General features: G+C 29.4%; 1 protein-coding gene across 1 annotated transcript in view; it reads right to left on the bottom strand.

Moving 5' to 3' along the window:
• The window catches only part of LOC142334254 (prolyl endopeptidase), a 94,883-nt gene that overhangs the window by 5,040 nt on the left and 69,480 nt on the right, over window positions 1-20,363 (bottom strand). The window contains exons 11-14 of the mRNA XM_075382130.1: window positions 19,249-19,397; window positions 13,484-13,696; window positions 11,799-11,946; window positions 6,020-6,130 (exon numbers count right to left, since the gene is read on the bottom strand). Of these exons, the coding sequence (XP_075238245.1) occupies window positions 6,020-6,130; window positions 11,799-11,946; window positions 13,484-13,696; window positions 19,249-19,397 (621 nt within the window). The remainder of the gene's footprint in view (window positions 1-6,019; window positions 6,131-11,798; window positions 11,947-13,483; window positions 13,697-19,248; window positions 19,398-20,363) is intronic.

The raw sequence follows: 20,363 nt of genomic DNA, 5'->3' as shown, positions 1-20,363 counted from the left end.
GAGGAAAAGCTTATGCAAAAACAACACAAGTCTCACTGAGCGCACTAGAATTTGCAAACTATAGGTGATGATTTTGGTTATGTTTTACATTACGTTCTTTTCATGTAAAAGACACTGAGTAATAACAGTAACATTGATTTGAATAAAAAAACAGCAATTTTAAAAAAGTAGTGCACCTAGGCAGGAAATAGTATAATATGGTTCTATAATAATAATAAAAATATTTTTAATCGTTTCCTTCTGAATTTTTGTCTTGAAAATTTTGTTTGAATTCAAATGAAGCAAGCCAGAAATGAAGTTTTGGAAGGAACAGTTTGTAAAAAAATTACTTAAAAATGAATGAAAAACAAAAAAAATGCACATGTCCTGTTATACATGCACGGTCACTGAACTCATCTGATAACTGAACATCTCCTGCAATATCTTGGAATTTATATGTAACTACATGAAAACAAACAGCCAGTCACATTCAGATACTCATATATGGGTTTCCGCCCATGAAGGGTAAATAATGGAAAATTCAAATCTTCCTTTCATGAACACACCAATGTTTGGTCCATAACATTTTTAAACAGCCTGGACTTTTAAATATCAGTGAAAATATGATTATCACACAGCCATAAATAATTAAAATTATCAGAATGTAGAACCTGTTTTCTATCTACAGTATAGTCTGTAAGAGACAGAACACTTCTCTAGTCAATAAAATGAAATGATGGGAATGATGAATCATTAAAAAGTAGCAACTGTTATACAAAAAGCTGTAAAGGTTAAGTGCCTTAAACCAGATTTTAATGCTTCATTTACCAATAAATACCATAAACATCAATTTTCACGCAGTGCTTATTACCATCAGAATCATCTATCATTTTTTAATGTTTTAGTTTTTTAAGAAGCTCAGATTTATATTGTACCTATGCATGAATATCTACAGAAACACATACTCACTCGTTTCCCTGACTTCTGGCATAATACAAATGATTAAACAATTTTAAATTCTCTGATTTTCCAAACTGTACTTCATGAATAAAGGAGTAGAAATTGATCACCCGAATTACTATGCTGTCTAGAAGCAGAATTGAATAATCTTTGAATAATATGAAATATTATTGAATAATCTTTACCCAGTATGAAAAATTTACTACTAAAGAACTGTTTTTCAATTTAAGAAAATAAAATGCCATTGCTATTTTCACACCAAAGGAAGAAAGCTGGAGCAGGCAAGTAAGAATTACTGTATTATCAAAAAATATTAATGCTTAAGCAAAATTTAATGTCTAATGGATTAGAGAGTACAATACATGAGAATATAAGTTTGGTTTTAGGAGTATGGTACAAAGGTCATTCTGACCTGCAAAATGATTTTAACAGGATGCATAAGAATAAATTGAGTATTATTGCATGGATTTTATCTAAAGTAACCATCTGATAATTGGAATGGAATAAAATGTTTAAAGTTAAAAACACACAGAATTATTTCCAATCAGAACATGGATCAGGGAGCATTTAAGAGTAGATGAAGACAAGCTCTGATTCAGAAAGGAGTGAGATTGATGTAGCCTGCTATCCTTGTTGCTTTTCAACTTGCATATAGAAGAAGACGGAATTGAAAGTAAACATTTGAGTGTAAGGTAAGAACATCTTTATTTCTTTTTCCTTGGGTAGTTATCCTACTTCAAAATTCTTCCTTTAGTTTTCTATACTGATTCTTCTGTGCGGAGGATGAAAAGCAACAAGGACACAATGTGGTTTATAGTAGAAACCAAATACTAAAAGGATTTAATGCTAAAAGAAAATTTAGACTGAAAATAAATAAAGTTAAATAAAAACAACAAAATACAATGGAAAGGAGGTAATGAGGAATTACTGTATTTACTTGCATGTGATGCACTTTTTTTTAAAACCTATGGGTGCATGTGATATGCGGGGATTTCCAAATGAGGGTGCAATATCAGCATTTACCATTGGGCTACATATTGTGATATAATATACTAATATACGATAGTAATATAAACAAATTGAATATTTATTCAATTTACCATATCAGCAATTTAATGTTAAGTCATATTCACAATATAGGCTGTATTGTTATTACTTGTCATAAGCATACGGTAATATTGTCTTAATAATAAGTATCATAATGCTGTCTTAATATAGTACTTATTAAAAGAAGCATTTTTGTTTATCTCATTTCTGGTTATTACAAGATTGTTGTTATTCATCATCCTGTATTTTTATACAGAACACAAATTATCTCAGCTAAATACAAAACAATACTCAAATTCTGTGTTCAGTTTATACTTTAAGCAAGTAGGTAATGAGTTTTGTCAAACGTTTGCATACAGTTAGTGAAAAATTAAAAGTTACTTGCTTAGCTGAGGAAGTCAGTAATCATGCTGCAGGCTATAAATACAATATTCCAGAATGATGTAAAACAGATTTGAGAAAGAAAAAAGAGAAGCTTATGGATAGCAGTAAAAGTAGAAGAGTATTTTGTGGAGAATTCAGAAGTTTCCTCAAGTAGAAGAAAAATTTGTTTTCTTACATTCAAGACTTATGCGAGCAAGGACTTTGTTTTAACAGAAATGGTGCAATTAAAAGAGGTAATTAAATCACGAGGAAATTTAAAATACTGATTTAAAAGCAAGCCGAGAATGGTATTATCATTTTATCTATAGTTACGAATTATCAATAAGAAAACACATCTATTTGTAAGATGTTTTTGAGGAAAAATTATTGGCTTTCTAGAGACAAGTAATTCAGTTACGACATGAAAATAGCTTTTTCATGCGTGTGTACTTGTGATAATGAAAAACAGCAATGTAGAATCATGCTGACAGTACTTGCAGATGGCAAAAAATTTCCACCACTTATTGAATTTAAAAGAAAAACTCTAAAAGAGTGACAGATAAAATGTGTGTGGGAGCCTGTGACCTGGTGCTCATTTAAAAAAAAAATTGAAAAGAATGCTAGTGATGGACAGTTTCTGTGAACATGTAACAGACAATGTGAAAAAAAGACTTTGATGAAGTAAAACAGTGCAGGTTTAAATTCCTACTGGAATGATGTTATTACTCTAGCCAATATATGTTTAATGAGCCTTTCAAAGCTCATTTGAAATATTTTTATTCAGAGTGGATGGTGACACAATGCATGAAACGATTCCTACAGGAAAAGTGAAAAAGCTGAATTTTATATTAATATGTGAATGGATCTTGGCTTCATGGGATCTTACTTCAAATGATTTAGTTGTAAAGAGCTTCAAGAAATGCTGTATTTCTAATAGCGTAGATGGAAGTGAAGATTCTGCCATATGGGACGATGAAGATGATCTGTCATTGTCAAATTAAGTTGGGAGATTCACACAGCGATGAAGATTAAAAAATAGGAAAGAATCCTTCTTCAGATTTACCATATTAGTATTTCAACTTGCTTGCCTTTTAAAATGATGGTACAATGTTGCTACAATAGGGTCTTTGTTCTTTTTTGTTTCATATGTGTCTGTTAGCCTACCAGTATTTCCATATTTTTTAGTGTTTATTAATGTACCATAATTTTTGTATATAATCTAGTATTTAATGATAAATTAAGTAAATGTTATAATATTTAATTTTTATTACTCAAAACATAAGTAAAATCAATTGAAAATTTTATGTCTTAACTTTTTCCTCAAAAACTACACACCATTATTTTTTGGGTATATATCTTACATGAGGGTTGTATCCTACACAATTAAATATGGTAAATATTAAAGATAGATGAACACTATATGCCACATTTTGCAGAATTTTATTATTTAGACAGCAAAACTATGTAAAAGAAACAATCACATACAAAGTAAGCTGGCACAAGCAAAGAGAGCTTTTGTAGAGAAAAGAAGTCTGTATCAAATATAAATATAAGTAGAAAGAAATTTAAAAAAAATATATTTGTACTGTAGCACTTCAGGTTGTGAAACACAGACAGTAGGAAAATAAAATGAGAATAGATGATTTTGAGTAGTATGCAATGCTAATATAATGTATTATATTACAATTATTGTATTGTACTGTATTATATGTTAATGTAGTGTTATATATGTTACGCATACGAGGTCTACAAATAAAGTAATGAGATTGGTTCAGAAAACATTTTATTTGCAATCCAATTATACATGGAGTCTTATCACCTTCAAAATAGTTCCCATGGGAAGCCATGCAACGCTTCAAACATTTTTCCTATTCTTCATAGCAGTGTTAGAACTCAGAATATCCTTCAGATGGCCGGTTACATTTTTTTAAATGTTTTCTACTGTTCCAAAATGGTGTCTCTTTACAGTAGGGAACAGTAAAAAGTCACAGGGACTCAAATCAGGTGAATAGGTGGTTGAGGAACTACAGGAATGATTTTCTTTGCCGAAAACTCATAAATAGAGAGTGCAATATGACAAGGTGCACTGTCATGATGCAGCAGCCAGTTGTCTTTCGTGGCTGATCTCATGCGGGCAACTATTTTCTGCAGCCTTTCAAGAATTTCTCGGTCAACATATTGATTTACAGTCTGTCCTGTACGCAGAAACTCCTTATGGACAACACCATCACTATCGAAGAAACAGATTAGCATGGTTTTGATTTTTTATTTGCTTTTTTGGGTGAGTTTGAAATGTGCCACTCCTTGCTTTGGTAACATTTTTTTTGAAAATCAGGATCAGTTTTAATTCACCCTAAAAGATTGCAGCACACTTCTACCCTATTGTTTTTCTGTTCAACAGTGTGGTTTTTTGGGACCAATTTTGCACAAGCTTTTTTCATGTCCAGTTTGTTTGTCAAAATTTGATGGAATATGGTTCAAATTCCATTGTTCTGCAATCATTCTGACAGTTAATCGCTTGTCGTACCATATCAAGTATCTGATTTGCTCAACACTGTTGTCACGTTTTGACGTTAACAGTCTTCTAGAGCATGGATCATTTGCAACTGATTCCTGGCCATCTGAAAATGCTTTAAACCACCTAAAAACTTGGGCTCATGACACAAAGCATTATCTCCATATACCATTTTCAATTTTGAAAAAGTTTTAGTAGCATTCTCACTGAGTTTAACACAGAACTTGTTGCACAATGTTGCTCATAATTAGTTTCACTAATTGTAACAAAACAAAACCTCATGAAAAGTTTGTTTACGTCTCACATGGCAACAATAGACTAAAAATATTAATACCTAATATAAATCAGCTGTTCATATAACTGTATGTTTACTAGTAACTTTACAGTGTTGCCACTTTGGTTGCCAAAAAAAATTAGTCTCATTACTTTATTTACAGACTTTGTATATATGTATTCTGCAAAATAATGTTGAAAATTAGGCAGGTTGATATGATCTGAAATGAAGACATCGTTAAGTTGAATAGTAAAGGAGAATTTTTCGGTGAATCTTGTAAAGAAATCAACTAAGTAAGAATAGGAAATCAACTAGGTCAGTGGGCCATGTATTAGGACATCCAGGTTCAGTAAATTTGGTAATACAGGGTTACGTAGAAGGTAAAAACTGTTGACAAAGGCAAAGGTTGGAAAATGTAGAACAGAATTGAGAATGCAGATGTACTGAATATGAGGCTAAAAATTATCACAAAATAAAAGGGAATGGAGAATTATATCGGATTGGTTCTGACAAAAAAGAAATTACCTAGACTTTACTAAAAGAAAAACCTATGAGCAGTATTATTCAAATTGATGAAGTGAAGCCAGCTATCTGCTCAAGACTAAAAGAAAACCAATAGGATTCAGTTTTGTTTCTTAAAGGTAACGGTTGTATTCATATTGCTGCTTTAATAATGGCAACTCAAATGTGATGTTCAGCATCATCCATCCCATATCTCTGATTTGGCTGTAGCTGAATATAACCTACTTGGACCAATGAATTAATTATTATCTTAATAGACAACACATAAATCTAAACATTTTATGGAGTAAAATAAGTCAAGAACTAAATAAAAGTACCAACAAAGTATATAAGATACAAAGTAAATAATAAATACAAACCTGTTTTTTACTGTTACTTAGAACATGATGGAGTGTAGCAATGAATTTTAATGAATGCAATGGCACAACTCTGTCATCATGGCTAGCAGTAAATAGTAAAGTTGCTGGGTACTGTCAACAAACAAGAATAAAACAAAAATTCAATTATAAAAAACTAATCCATCACATATTTTTATTAATTTATCAATAGTATAGCTATAGGAGGTGCTTGTACACTCAGTGTTCCATATTTAATTATGAGATTTTACTGCTCTAAAGTCAATGAGAGTAATACATTTTAAAGAATTCAGGGCTTCAAAAACCTATTTACTATTCTGGTACAAAATTTTTATCAGATATGATTATCACAAGAAATAAAAAATAGTCATATTTTTAAATTAGAGATGTCTGACATACTTGTCGTATAGCTATGCCAACAAACAACCTAGTCATATGGAGATCACTAAATTCAGGGCTAAATTTAAGGACTGACTGGACAATACTGAGTCGAGAATTGGTTTGATTGAATATACAATTGCGAAAATGATAGGAGTTTCTAAAACCCCAGTGTCGTTGTTAAACTCTGGTGATGTGCAAATACTGTCAAAATATTTAGTGAATCAGGTGACTGAGTGAATTTTTGAAGTTAATGGTGGTGGTTCATGTAACTTTAGGCAAGTGAACCTTCAAACTCAGTCCAAATTCTGCTCTGTTTAACCCAACTGTTGATAGTAACTTCTGCCTTTGGTTTCAACTTGCCAGACCTAGGTTTAGATTCACTGTAAACTACCTACGTAGATGATACCTATCAAGCCCCACTTAAAGCAAAGAAGGCTGATTAATCTGTCCTCTGGGGGATGCACTCAGTATACCTTTATAAATACATTTATATATTACTTATACATTCTCAGTTATTTTTTTTAGTCAAACTTTTCAAGACTACATCCCTCTCTATAATACATATTATATATATATAATCCAACTTGATCCATCTAAGTACAGAAATTATAACTTAAATAAGATAAGACGTACCTTATTTTTTAATACCTTACAATAGCGTTTTCGTGGCAACCCACATCTTCAGTTGCAATTTACTTTTTAAGAGTTTATATCAAACTGCATATTATACTCAAATACATATAAAAAGATTTTTTTAACATATAAATTTTTTTTTAATATCACAAATTAAAAGCTTTTTAAAAATATATAAATTATAGAACTTAAAAATTCTAAAAATTACAAAAATATTAAAAACTACATATATAAAAATATGACGTCGGATTTGTTAAAAAATTAAAATAAATAAATAAATAGGATAAAATGTACCAACAAGTATCTTGGGTAGCCAATGTTATAGTACTGTGTGAATTTGAATTAAATTGGATATATGCATTACCATTATTTTTATCCGAAAAAGTGCTGGCATCTACTACAGTCTTTATAAGTGTGTTATCTTCATATTCTGTTTGTAAGTTGATCAAGTTGAATTTCCTTTTATATTTATATATATAAAATTTTTCAAAAATATCTAATTACTTTTATTATTATTATTTATATTAAATTTCTTGATTTCCATTATTTCCAATTTGGTTTGAATCGCAGATAGAATGTTTTTTTGTTAATGAGATGGTTTCAGCAACATAAGATAAACCAAATTTTCATTTTTATAGTGTCTAACATTACAAGAAATCTGGTTTTAAAACATCTACTACTTTTGCCTATATAAATGTGGTTACAGTCATTACATTTTATGTTACAAATTCTACACAAATTGTTTAAATTATATGAATCAGTATGATTACTGTTTTTTAAATGTTTTATTATATGGTTATTTGTCTTGTATGCAGGTTTAAATTTATTTTTATCATAAACCTTAGTTATATTATCAACAATGTTATCAGTATATAAAGATTTTAAATATACATACATGGTCAATGTTTGAAATTTGTTTTTTTTTATACATTATCAATTAATTAAAGAGTCACTATAACCATTATGTGTAGCAATTTGTTTTATAATATCTATTTCTTTGTTTAATTTATTATTTTTATTATACTGTATATAATTAATCGCTCTATTAATCATGTTTGTATATGTATTAATTTCTTCTTTTTTTGTGACAAAGGATGATTTTATTGGTTGTGGATTTCTATTAATTTTGATACTAACATGTAAGTAATTTATATCGATTTCAAAGGTAAATTTCAAACCATTATAATATGAATTTAGTTTATTCAAAATTATTAGACGTTCACTGTGTATAATGGGATTATAAACAAACATATCATCCATATACCGAGTCCATAATAGGATATCATGAGTATGAATAATGCCATAAATAATTTTATAAAAAATAAATTAAACAAAGAAATAGATATTATAAAACAAACATAATGGTTATAGTGACTCTTTAATTGATAATATATACAAAAAAACAATTTCAAAACAATACATCTCTAATACCAATAAATGAAACGAAAAATTGACAACATATATTTAAAATATTTATTACATACTGATAACATAGTTGAAAATATAAGGTTTTGTAAATTTAAACCTGCATACAAGGCAAATAACCATATGATAATACATTTAAAAAACCGTAATAATAAATTCATATAATTTATACAATTCGTGTTGAATTTATATAGGCAAAACTAGTAGATCATTTAAAACCAGATTTCTTGAACATGTTAGACACTATAAAAATTGAAAATTTGGGTTTTGAAGTGGTTTTGATGTTGCTGAAACCACCTCATTAATAACAAACATTATGTTTCTGATATTCAAACCACTTTGGAAATATTGAAAATATAACAAAAAATAGAATATAAATAACAATAATAATAAACATTTAGACATTTTGGAGAAATTTTATATATGTAAATATAAAAGGAAATTCAACTTGATCAACTTGCAAACAGAATAGGAAGGTTACACACTTATATAGACTGCAGTAGATGCTAGCACTCTTTCAGATAAAAATAATGATAATGCATAAATCCAATTTAATTCAAATTCACTCAGTACTATAACACTGGCTAGCCAAGATACCTGGTACACATTTTATCCTATTTATTTATTTAATTATTAATCAACAATTATAAAATTTTTTACAATAATATTACATTATTACAGAAAATAAAAACACCAACAAACGGCAAAATGTTTCGCTTCAAATGTGAAGCTTTATCAAGTGCAACTACAAAACACAACCTACATATTTATATGATCTACACTACTGGAACGGTCCAATAGAGATAATAATTGTAAAAGATTTTATAATTGTTGGTTTACTTGAAGATCTATAAAAATAAAATATTTGTGATCCAAGTATTTTATCTGTGTATTTGTATTTATTTTCATTCCTACAAGTGATTTGTTTGTGATCTGAATATTTTATGTTTCTGTTTTTATCGAGAAATATTCATTCATGATGTATATGTATATGTTTAACTCCACTTTGAATACAGTCTTTAAGAATACATTCTTGCTAATCTGTCAAAATAAGCAGTAAAATAGACATCATTATAAACAAAGGTGTATTCAGAACTGGCCTTGTCCTGTTCAGAATTAGAGAATCAAAGAGGAAATGGATATACAACAACTGATTAAATGATTACCATGCATTTTTCCAAATCAAACTTCTCAAACAATCTATATTCATGAAAGACAAAATTAAATTCTTGGATTCAAAATTCAAAACAAGTTTTCTGTAAATCCAACCCCTGAATACACATATTATTATAATCCCTATGATTAGGAATAGGAATTATATCAACATTTCAACAATAATATACAAACAAAATAAATGATATACAGAAAAAGTATTACAATAAAACTGATTTAAAAATGAAGTAATTTTACATGACAATATAGTCAGATACACCAAAATTCATTTTTGTCTTCATAATTTTGCTGTTCCAAAGTTAGGTTTGTAATCAAATCTTGACTCTCTCTCTTTCTAATTCACCTTCTATTTTTTTTAGCAACCTTAACAGATCTAAAAAGCTCAATTCTGCTATACTAATCTCTGTATCTTTTTGCTTATTTTGTAATTCTTTGAATGCCTAATACAATTCTGGATGGGTTTACATATAATGATCTGGAAGTGGTTACGTCAACCCTAACTTACAGTATGTTTTTCCACTTTAAAAAATCATGTGACTTTTTGCCAACAATTCAAGAATTTTCAGGGATTAAGATACAATAATTCTTGGGCAATTTTCTTAAAAATTATAAATTAAACATTTTTTACTAGCAACATGTTTTGAAACTGCTCACAAATTTCACCACAATCTAACTGGATCTTGATTATACAGTGTTTTCATTGATGTTTTTAAAGTTTTCACATTCAGGTAAGCGACTTGCAAACACCACATGATGCTCTTACTACTTTAAAACTGCTGGGCATTTTAAAAGAATAATCCCTTATCTAGCTTTACCTTTGAGTAATGCTTTACTATTGCCAAATATATTTTGATTCTCAACATATTACAGTCTAAATGTATTATTATGTCTTTTACTTGTTGTATAGTGGTTGTCTTTTCCTTTGAAAATAAACAAACCTTATATAAATATATTTCTTGCTATCTATAAAACAAAATCCATTCTTTTTAAGCAAATGTTCATTGATTAAATTTAGGTGTTTTAAAACAAATTTTTAAAAATTTACATGTTGTGTATTTATTTCCTAAAAATGAAATTTGAAATAGGATTTGGTAAAATGAATTTAGGGGAAATTATAAAATATTTGATAAATATTTTCAATTAAAAAATTTAATTACAAAAAAAAATTTGAAAAAATGTTAATTAGGAAAGTGTGTAGAAACACACTCAGTGGCTGCTTATTACATGTTCTGCTAATTGCCATACACATTTAATATGATGAAGTGAAATCTCAATAGTCAACAAACTTTAAATGTGGACATTATTCTAATTATTATTTCTGTTATACATAATAAAAAATATAATGCTAAGTTTTTATTATTTTATTTTCGTTTTCAACAAGATATTAGTTACATTATAAACATTTTGTAAACTAACCAGAAAGGTAGAAAATTTTAATTTTAGCCTCTGCATATAAGTAAATTTTTCATTTACATTCTAGGCCCAAAAATTTCAATTTATATACAGGGATTAATGTTAACCCTCCAAGTGCTTTCTATTCATATATCACAAATTGGGTACTAACTTCAAGTTTCATTATAAACTAAACCATACTGTTTGTAATATTGTTTATAATTCTATTAGATAGAATCAAATGTTAAAATGAATCAAATGTTAAACAAATGTGTACTTTTATTATCTATACTATAACCCTTTACTACATATTGGCCCTATGCTATAGCCTGAAATAAATATAAAAGCTTATTTGAAGCAATTAATTTAAGTACAGTGTAATAATAGATTTAAAAAAAAAATAGTTTCAGTTCCATGTTTTGATAATCCTGGAGAATCTGATTCTATGAAAATTAAACTGGAACAAAGGAAAGGTAATACTTGTTTCTCTAATCTCAAAATCATCACCCTTATATACAATTTAGTTTTTTATTAGCCTTATTCTTAAAAATCATTACAAAAAATAAATCGACTTTTTCACAATACAATTGTTGAAAACCTTAGTTAATTTTAAACAAGTTTGTATAAATATTATGCACACATGTGTCATGAATGAGGAAATATTGTTAATTACTGATATTACATTAATGGGACAAGTTACAGACCATTATTTACTTTTGTTTTTAAGATGTTAAGGACAAGAAAAATTTTGTTACAAGAAACTTCACAGTAATATTACCTGGACATCACCAGATGGCTCTTTGATGTTATGCAAAGGAGAATATTTATATAGATTTTCAAAGTGCTTCTGATCATCAGCACTTCCATAATCAGACACCCACATGCTTCCAACAGTAAACTTATGGTAACGCAACATATCCAATACACTGTAAAATAAAAAACAAAATAAATTATGAAAAACTATTATTACAATATTAAATAAAATATTTTCAATAAAAATTAGTTACATAAAAAAGAATCATCTTGAAAGCTATTTTAAATTTATTAAATTAAAATACATTTATTTAAATTAATTACACTGGTCTACAAGAATTTGGTTTGGTTTGGCTTATAATTTCAGCTTATTCTTATCTATTTTTTTGCTGAATCCAAGTATGATCTCAAAATTTGTCTAAAGGTAAAATGAATTTGTCATTTGATAAAATGACTCATTTTCTCTATTAAAACTAAATACTTATAATGATTTATTGTGAGTCAATAATAATGAATATGAGTGTCTGAAGGTATTTAAAAATGACCCCAGGTATACTTCAAAAACACATGAAAATGACACTATAAACAAATTATTATAAAAAAATTAATGAAAACAGGTATTTTTATGCTACTTCATAGAATTATGTAAAAATAAATCATTTATCAATATTTAACCTTTGATTTGATTAATTTTGCAAATTTTTTGCTGTTTGTGGAAAAGTGTGGTTTTTGAAAAAATGTCTAGTTTTTCATCAATATTTTGTTTATTTTTAATCTTATGAAAAAGTAAATACCACCAGTAGAAAACTAACACAATTTTGCACAATAACCCTCCTAAACCCTTTTTTCTACAAGCAAAATTAAGAAATTATGGACAAATTATTAATTTATCCTTTAGTCTTACTGTATATGAGAAGATAGTTTCCAACCTATTCTACCATAGCAAGATTTTGGTGCTTATTGTAAAATTTGCTAGCACCCTTTATTTTTCTCATAGAAAAAGTACCCTAGTTTTTTTTATGCAAAATTTTCCCAGCCATTGGTGCTTTTTATTTTTATATGCGATTGAAAATAAAGCCGCTATTTGTGAAAAACTAAACATTTTTCCTTAATATGTTAATAAACAAATTAGATAACTACTCTCTCATGTCTGCTAGGGCACACTTTTATTCTACATACTTTTCTGAACCCGTTCCGATAATTTATTTGTTGTTGTGAATTTTTTCAAGGTTAATACCTTTTTGAGTCTCTGTTGATTCAGCTATAAGAGATATGGGAAGATATAATTTCATCATTATAGCTAACTATGAACCAGGCTTATACTTAACAACAGATAAACAGCTCAGTATTTAGAGGAAGATCCCTTTAAGATGTACATCCCAAGAAACACACGAAATACAGGATTAAGATAACTATGATGATATGTGATGTTGAGTTATTTTATAAAATACCCTTACATTGATAAATAATGGTCATTATAACTAATTTCACAATAAATTTTCATCATATAATACTTCATATAAGTAAAAATCATTATATAACTATAAGTAAAAATAAACGAGCAAAAAGTGTTTTGCAGGACAGTCAGGGTTGTCATATTTATGTTTTAGTAATGTACATCAGTAAAAACCAATGACATAAACTAACAAAACCACCATAAAAAATAATTATTATTATTTATCTTCATTCATAAAAAACATAATAACTTACCCTACTTGGATAATTGCTGCACCATAAAGGTCAGGTCTCTGATTAATACAAGCTGCAACTACAAGACCACCATTCGAGCCACCTTGTATTGCAAGAAAATTTCTAGATGTATAACTTTCTTTAGTGAGATATTCAGCAGCAGCATGGAAATCATCAAATACATTCTGCTTGTTGAATAACCGACCAGCATCATGCCATTTTTGACCATACTCCCTATATAATTTAAAAGTAAATTATTTTAAAACAAACTACATAAAAAAGAAAAAAGTTTTAAACTGATTAACAGAATTAAAAACTTAAGAGAAAATAATAAAACTGAATGAGTTATAATGAAAAAAGAGAAAAATATAATCATAATAGAAGTCTGGCATCTAAAATTAAAGTTGCATAAAAATGGCTATATTATATTCATACTCTTTAAAAACTGAGCTAATTACCATAGAGTACATAGGTATGTTTAGCTAGTGGTGCATATGAGCTGCATGAGCTCTTAGTTGTCTTGACCTAGTAAAAGATAGAGTTTCAATCTGCAGACAAGAATAGAGAGAGAGCAAACCTTCATCTACAATCATAGTTAAGAACACTCGGCTTCATAATTTTGCCTTTGCCAAAGTTTCTTGTGCCTAATATATTACACTTCAGTAGCTCTTCTGCAGTATCCAAAATCGACTTCAGTAAAACCTAATTACTTCTGTAATTAGGTAGATGATCATGGATGATGGCATTAATTCATGATTATTTTTATATCTAAGAATAATTACCACATACACAATTAACGACACTATATGCAAACCAAACATATTAAACAAAATATATGCTATAAATCATCTCATAAATTTTAACTCATTTAATTTCAATAGAATCTAATTTGTCAGCAAAATAATAACACAAAACAATCATGATGCTAATAGTAATGTAAAAATTAATTTATTAAAAAACCAATGACTTTAAACTTTCCAAATTCCAAATTGAACATACTGGTTCTATAAATCACTTTTACTACTCACTAAAAGCACATTAACATACAATATATTTCATTTCTTTCCAAGTTACACTATTTCTTTACTCCATTTAGTATGTCCTCTGTCAAACTGAAATCAGTTTCATGTAATTTTACAATAAAACGCTTGGAAATTTTGTCTAACATCAGTTCAAGTTTTGAATAATTTGTTTCACAGTTTTGTAAACTGCCCTCCACAAGTTTATACTTATTTCTCTAAATTTTTCTTTCACCAGTTTTAATGTGTCTTCTAAATTGAATTACATTTTTTTTTTTGGGCAATGTAATTTTTACCACATGCCCAGACACATTTTCAGTAGCATTTAAGTCAGGATAATAAGGTAATCTGACAACTGTATGTACTTTTTCAGCAAACAAAGATTATATTTTGTACTTTTTAAATCGCATTTCATATAATTTTATCAGCATATACAATTCAGGTTTGAACATTTCATGTGAAAATTGTATCTTGCTTTTAATGAACCAGCCGATATATCTTGTTTTTTTAATGCGAATTAGGGCCTAGATCTATGAGATCTGCTCAGAAAATAACCGAACATTTCTAATTATGTGCCAATGGAGATATTTAGTGATTGCAGTAGCATTGTGTTCAGTCACAACCTCCTCAGTAACCACATGTTCTTGGATTGCTGATATCTCATTTTGTGTTATTTAATACAATAATTGAATGAAATGAGTTATGCACAATATTTGAGCGAAGTGTTAATAGCGATTTTTGAAAGCTACCGTATAATATATAATTTTGTGTGAAACTGTCACAGAAATGTTTTTAACTTTTGGATCAAGCTTATAGAGATGATGCTCTGGGTCGTATGCAAATGGTTTTCACGACTTAAAAGTGGTAGTCAGTCAATTGAAGATGACCTTCAACCAGGAAAGCCTTTAACTTTCAACTGATAACACCCACATTCAGAAAATCAACGATCTGGTGCATGCAAATCGCCGATTTAATTGGTTGCTTTAAAAACACAAATCTGAATTTATTTTAAATTTTTTGCTTGTCCTTTTTCAGCTTCTTTCTTCATAACATTATAAATATTGATAACTGCTCAAAGTCTGACTTCTGATAATCCTCTTTCCCACAATTTTATCGGTTTTTGCTAACATTGTGGGTTTATGTTTACATTTCAATAAATTAAATTTACAAACAATTCGAATAAAGTTAACTAAAAAATAACTTTTCTTTAATTAATAACCTTCTTAACAAACAACAGCTGCAAACAAAGGTCGATTATGTAAAATCCAGTTATAAGTTATAAAAACCCACACAATGTTTCAGAAAAGTACATAAACATAATCTTCTATGCTCAGGGTTCCGATATTAACTAACAAGTTGTTTACCCTCACCACAAACAAGATCTTTTTTATCTCAAATTTTATTAACCCTGCAAATTACTCTAGTAAGAATTTTTTATATATATGTTAGGTCAGTGGTGTGATAGTTTAACCTGTTGATTTAATAAAATTATGTATAAAAGTACTCTTTTTTGTCTATGCAATACATGTACTTAACAACTGAATCAAATCAGATAGTTGGGCAAGAGTAAGATTATACTTTATTCTACTGTATTAATCATTGTGTTATATTGCCGACATCTTCCAGTCCTTCATAGAGCAACTGATGCCAGATGAATAACGTTTCATGTATTACCAGCAGGACAGCGTAATAGCAGCGCAAGGAAGCCCACCAGGCTGATCTATTGGTTAACTCATCACCACAAATCAGCTGATTTCGAAGTTGAGAATTCTAAAGTTCAAATCCTAGTAAAGGCAGTTACTTTTATATGAATTTGAATATTAGATTGTGGATACTGGTGTTCTTTGGCGATTGAATTTCAATTAACCACACTTCTCCAAAAGTGATCAACCTGAGACTGTACTAAGACTATCACAAAGACGTCATTCACATTCATACATCTCATCCTCTGAAGTAATACTTCACAGTGGTTCCAGAGGCTAAACAGAAAAAAGAGAGGCTGGGGCAAGAAGGGTGTCCACACCCGCTGACTCCCTTGGTAGGTTGGTCAGGCCTGCTGCTCTGGTCGGTATGTTGGCATCTGCTGGTATGTTAGACCAGCCAATGAATTTCTTTTTTCTTCCATCATCTTCTTCTCCTAAAGATGGTCAGTGATAAAATAAGCTCTTGCTGTGCTGTGCACCTGTTTACATACTCGTCTGTGATTGGAGGGGCTGTAGTGCTGCTGTGATGGGAGAGTTGCACAATCAGCTGGCTTGGTGCAGAGTTCTTGTGCAGGCACACAGGCATACTGTACTCCCATTAACATCTGAACAGCTAGCATTGTACTCGGCAATATGAAGCACAACATGTATGTGGCAACAATATATATATATATTTTTTTTCAATACTGTTTTACTTCTGATAACTTTTGAAAGTTTTTATTTGTTATTTTTTTACCATTAAGAGAATGTTCATTGAATTATTTTGAATATTGCCCATTGTTTGTCAATAGTTAGTGAAATACAACTCTCATAAAAATTAATATTAATAATGGTTTATTCCACCATTAATAAATTACATAAACAATACACACAAAAAACTCAATTCTGAGGTTTTTCTCTGTCAAGAAAATTACTGTTCCTTTTGATAGTGTTCAACAGCTCTTGGCATGAGGCTAGTTATTTGTGTTTCTGCTTTTAAGCCAGGGAACTGCAACACAAATTATTATACAAATTTTGTCTGCAAAAATCTTAATGTAAAATTTTTACAGTAACACATTTTTATAGGCAAGATGTTTCTGTTATCATTCAAGAAATTTCATGTTGATTCATTTTTACTAGTTTGGAGTGATATTATCAGAGGTTCAAAAGTTGTCAGGCAGTCACTGAGTTTATCTTTCATAGATAATTTACCTCTGAAAAATGTGCATGATCCTGAAAAATGTTTAAGTGAGTAAGGATGCATCCATGTATTTCAGACTATTTCCTTCATATCCATTTTTAGAAGGGATAACAGATATTCGTGGCAGAAACTGTACTCGCTTATCCAATACCATAGTATCATAAAAAATTAAAGCACAACATACATTACCTTATATAAATCAGTATTGTTTATTTGTAATAAAATTTTAGAAAATATAATATAAAAATATATGTAATGTTTTTTAATGCAAGACTGTACATTTAAAAAGACCCCTTCCTGGAATCAACATGTTACTACTTTTTTGAAAGTTATATAGTATTTGGTTCCTAAGAAAAAATTTCTTCATTGCAGTTGGAATTCCTGCTCTAAAGGTCCCAGTACACACTCCTGCTCTCTGTTTCAGTAACAAAGTCATGACTGACAAGAGCAGAAGCAGTTAGTATTGAGAAGTGGCTGGTGACATGTGTTTAGGTGCACAAACGACAACGCACAGAGCAAAGAGTCACAATTAATGAATGCATTTATAAATGCTTTAACAAGGACCTAACTCTAAAACAACAATGCTTGATTGGAAGAAACTTACATTTGCATCCAGAGTGTTAAAGACAGGCCACGTTGTGGATGACACAAGGGCAAACAAATGCTGCCAACGCTGATTCAATTGAGCAGTCTTTAATTAAATCCATTAAAACAAGCAGCTAAACATTAAGTTCATGGTACATTAAAAATTGCAGTCAACAATGCATGATCATCTTTATAAAGGCTTGAATATGAAACTATTTCAACTAAGTTTTATGTAAGAATACTCTGATGGAGAGATGGAACAACGTGTTGCAATCTTCCTAGCATGATTTCCAAATTTAGTGTCTGGCACAAGAGTTTTGTTTTCAAATGAATGTGCAATTTATCGCAGTTCACAAGCCTGGAATGTGGTTTACCTGGGCAAAGGAGAATATTCATTTTTTATGCAAGTTAGAAAGGCATCTACTGAATGAATGTCATGATTTGGAGCAGGATGACATTGTACTATTTGTGAAGACAATATTTTTTTGATGAATGTAAAAATAGTGATTCTCATTTTCAAATGCTGGAAAGTCTGTTAATACCTCAACTCCAAGAGAAGGATACCATGGAACATATCTGGATACAACAAGTTGGGGCTACAACTCTATAGTTTTTCAGGTATACTATTTCCTAAATGAACAATTTCCAGGCCACTGGATAGGCTGTGGTTTAGATCACCAGCCTCATTGCAATGGCCACCATGAAGCCCCGATCTTACCAAACCCGGTAACTCATTGTGGGGAATAATAAAGGCTTATGTATTTCAACATTGATACAACAAATGAAGAATAATGTAAAGAGTGGAGGAAGTATTTCTAACCATAACTTCCGAGATGCTTCACAACATGATAAAAAGGACATGGGTACACAAGGCGTATGTGCATTTAGCATGATGGCGCATTTAGATCCACTGGGTAAATAATTTGTAAGTACAAACATATATATACTGCTTAAAATATGTACTAAATCCACAAAAAAAAAAAAAAATATATATATATATATATCTGTTTAGGAGTATGGGGATTTCTTGGAGGTAATGCACCAAAAATTGAAAGTTTGGCACAGTGGGATGATGAGCTTGAGACAGTGCTATTAAAAGATTAAATTAAAAACAAATCAGTAATCAATTAAAAGTAACTATCTAGTAAATACTGATTGGATTTTGATGGGGCATTCTTATATGTTATAACAACTAATTAGCAACTGTATAAGCATTCATCTTAGTGGCAGTTGTTTGGGTAAATTAAAAGAATGAGAAAAAACACATTAAGATTAAATTACAATGTTGATACTACTTACCCACCCCCACGCAGATTAGCAACAGCTAGAATACCATTTAAATGTCGAATGAGTACAAGTCTGGTAATACTGAATGTTGGTTGTATACTTATATTAAAACCACCATAGCCATATAACAAAGTAGGGTTCTGTCCATTTAGAACAAGTCCCTAATAACACATGAGATAGAGAAAAAAATGAATGATCAATTTTATCAACCAAAATCTACATTTTTTTATATAACTATAACAGATGATTACAAATACCAAACTAATTAATGACAAACATAACAAACATATGACTATAACAAACTAACATAACTATAACAAATGACTAGCCAGTTTTACAAATCAACACATTTTTTTTATATCACCCAATTTTAAAAAAAAACACTTTCTTATACACTATTTATCAAAAAAATAAATAGTCAGTCATCCTTAAAAAAAAACATGTTGTTTTATTACTATACACAAAAATTGTACTAATCAAATCTTATGCTAACAATGAATAAAGGATCTTCGTAAAGAATGATTTTCACAACTTCAAAAAATTTATAATCTATAACAATTAAGATACTTCAATTAATATAAATATTTCAGATTATTACTGCATGAATGAAATATATAATACTTACCAGAGAGAATACAACTCAAAAATAAGTAAAAGTGTGTAAAGAAAGTTATAAAAAGGAATTTCAGAAAGACTTTCAAGGCTTGCAGAAAAAAGCTTCAAAATAAGTATACATAAGAGTAATCCTGTAATAATTCAAATGTATGGCAATCAGAGTGATTTCAAGGAAGCTGAAGAAGCTTTTTGGAGAACTGGCCATAAAAATGATGGAGTCAATTTCTGTCAAGAAATTGGATTGCTTTTAGAATTAAGTCACACTAATAGACAAGAATATGAAAAAGTGTCCTTCCTAGTCCTTTGCTCTTGACTTTTCTTTACTATTTTCTGTGGGGGGACTACCAGCTACCACCAAATTATAGTTACCATCCTCCTTTATTTTTCATTAATGTTTAAAAATGCTAATCCTAACTGGATTCAAACCCAGATTCTCTGAGTGAAAGACATTATTCAGTTAACATCAAGTTTGATGTTAGCCAAGAAAAGGATCTTTGTATAGAACCATTTTC

The sequence above is a fragment of the Lycorma delicatula genome, chromosome 1 (genome assembly GCF_047948215.1).
Source record: "Lycorma delicatula isolate Av1 chromosome 1, ASM4794821v1, whole genome shotgun sequence".
NCBI lineage: Eukaryota > Metazoa > Arthropoda > Insecta > Hemiptera > Fulgoridae > Lycorma > Lycorma delicatula.
The sequence above is the reverse complement of the archived record's forward strand: the minus strand, read 5'-3'. Positions and strand labels throughout refer to the sequence as shown.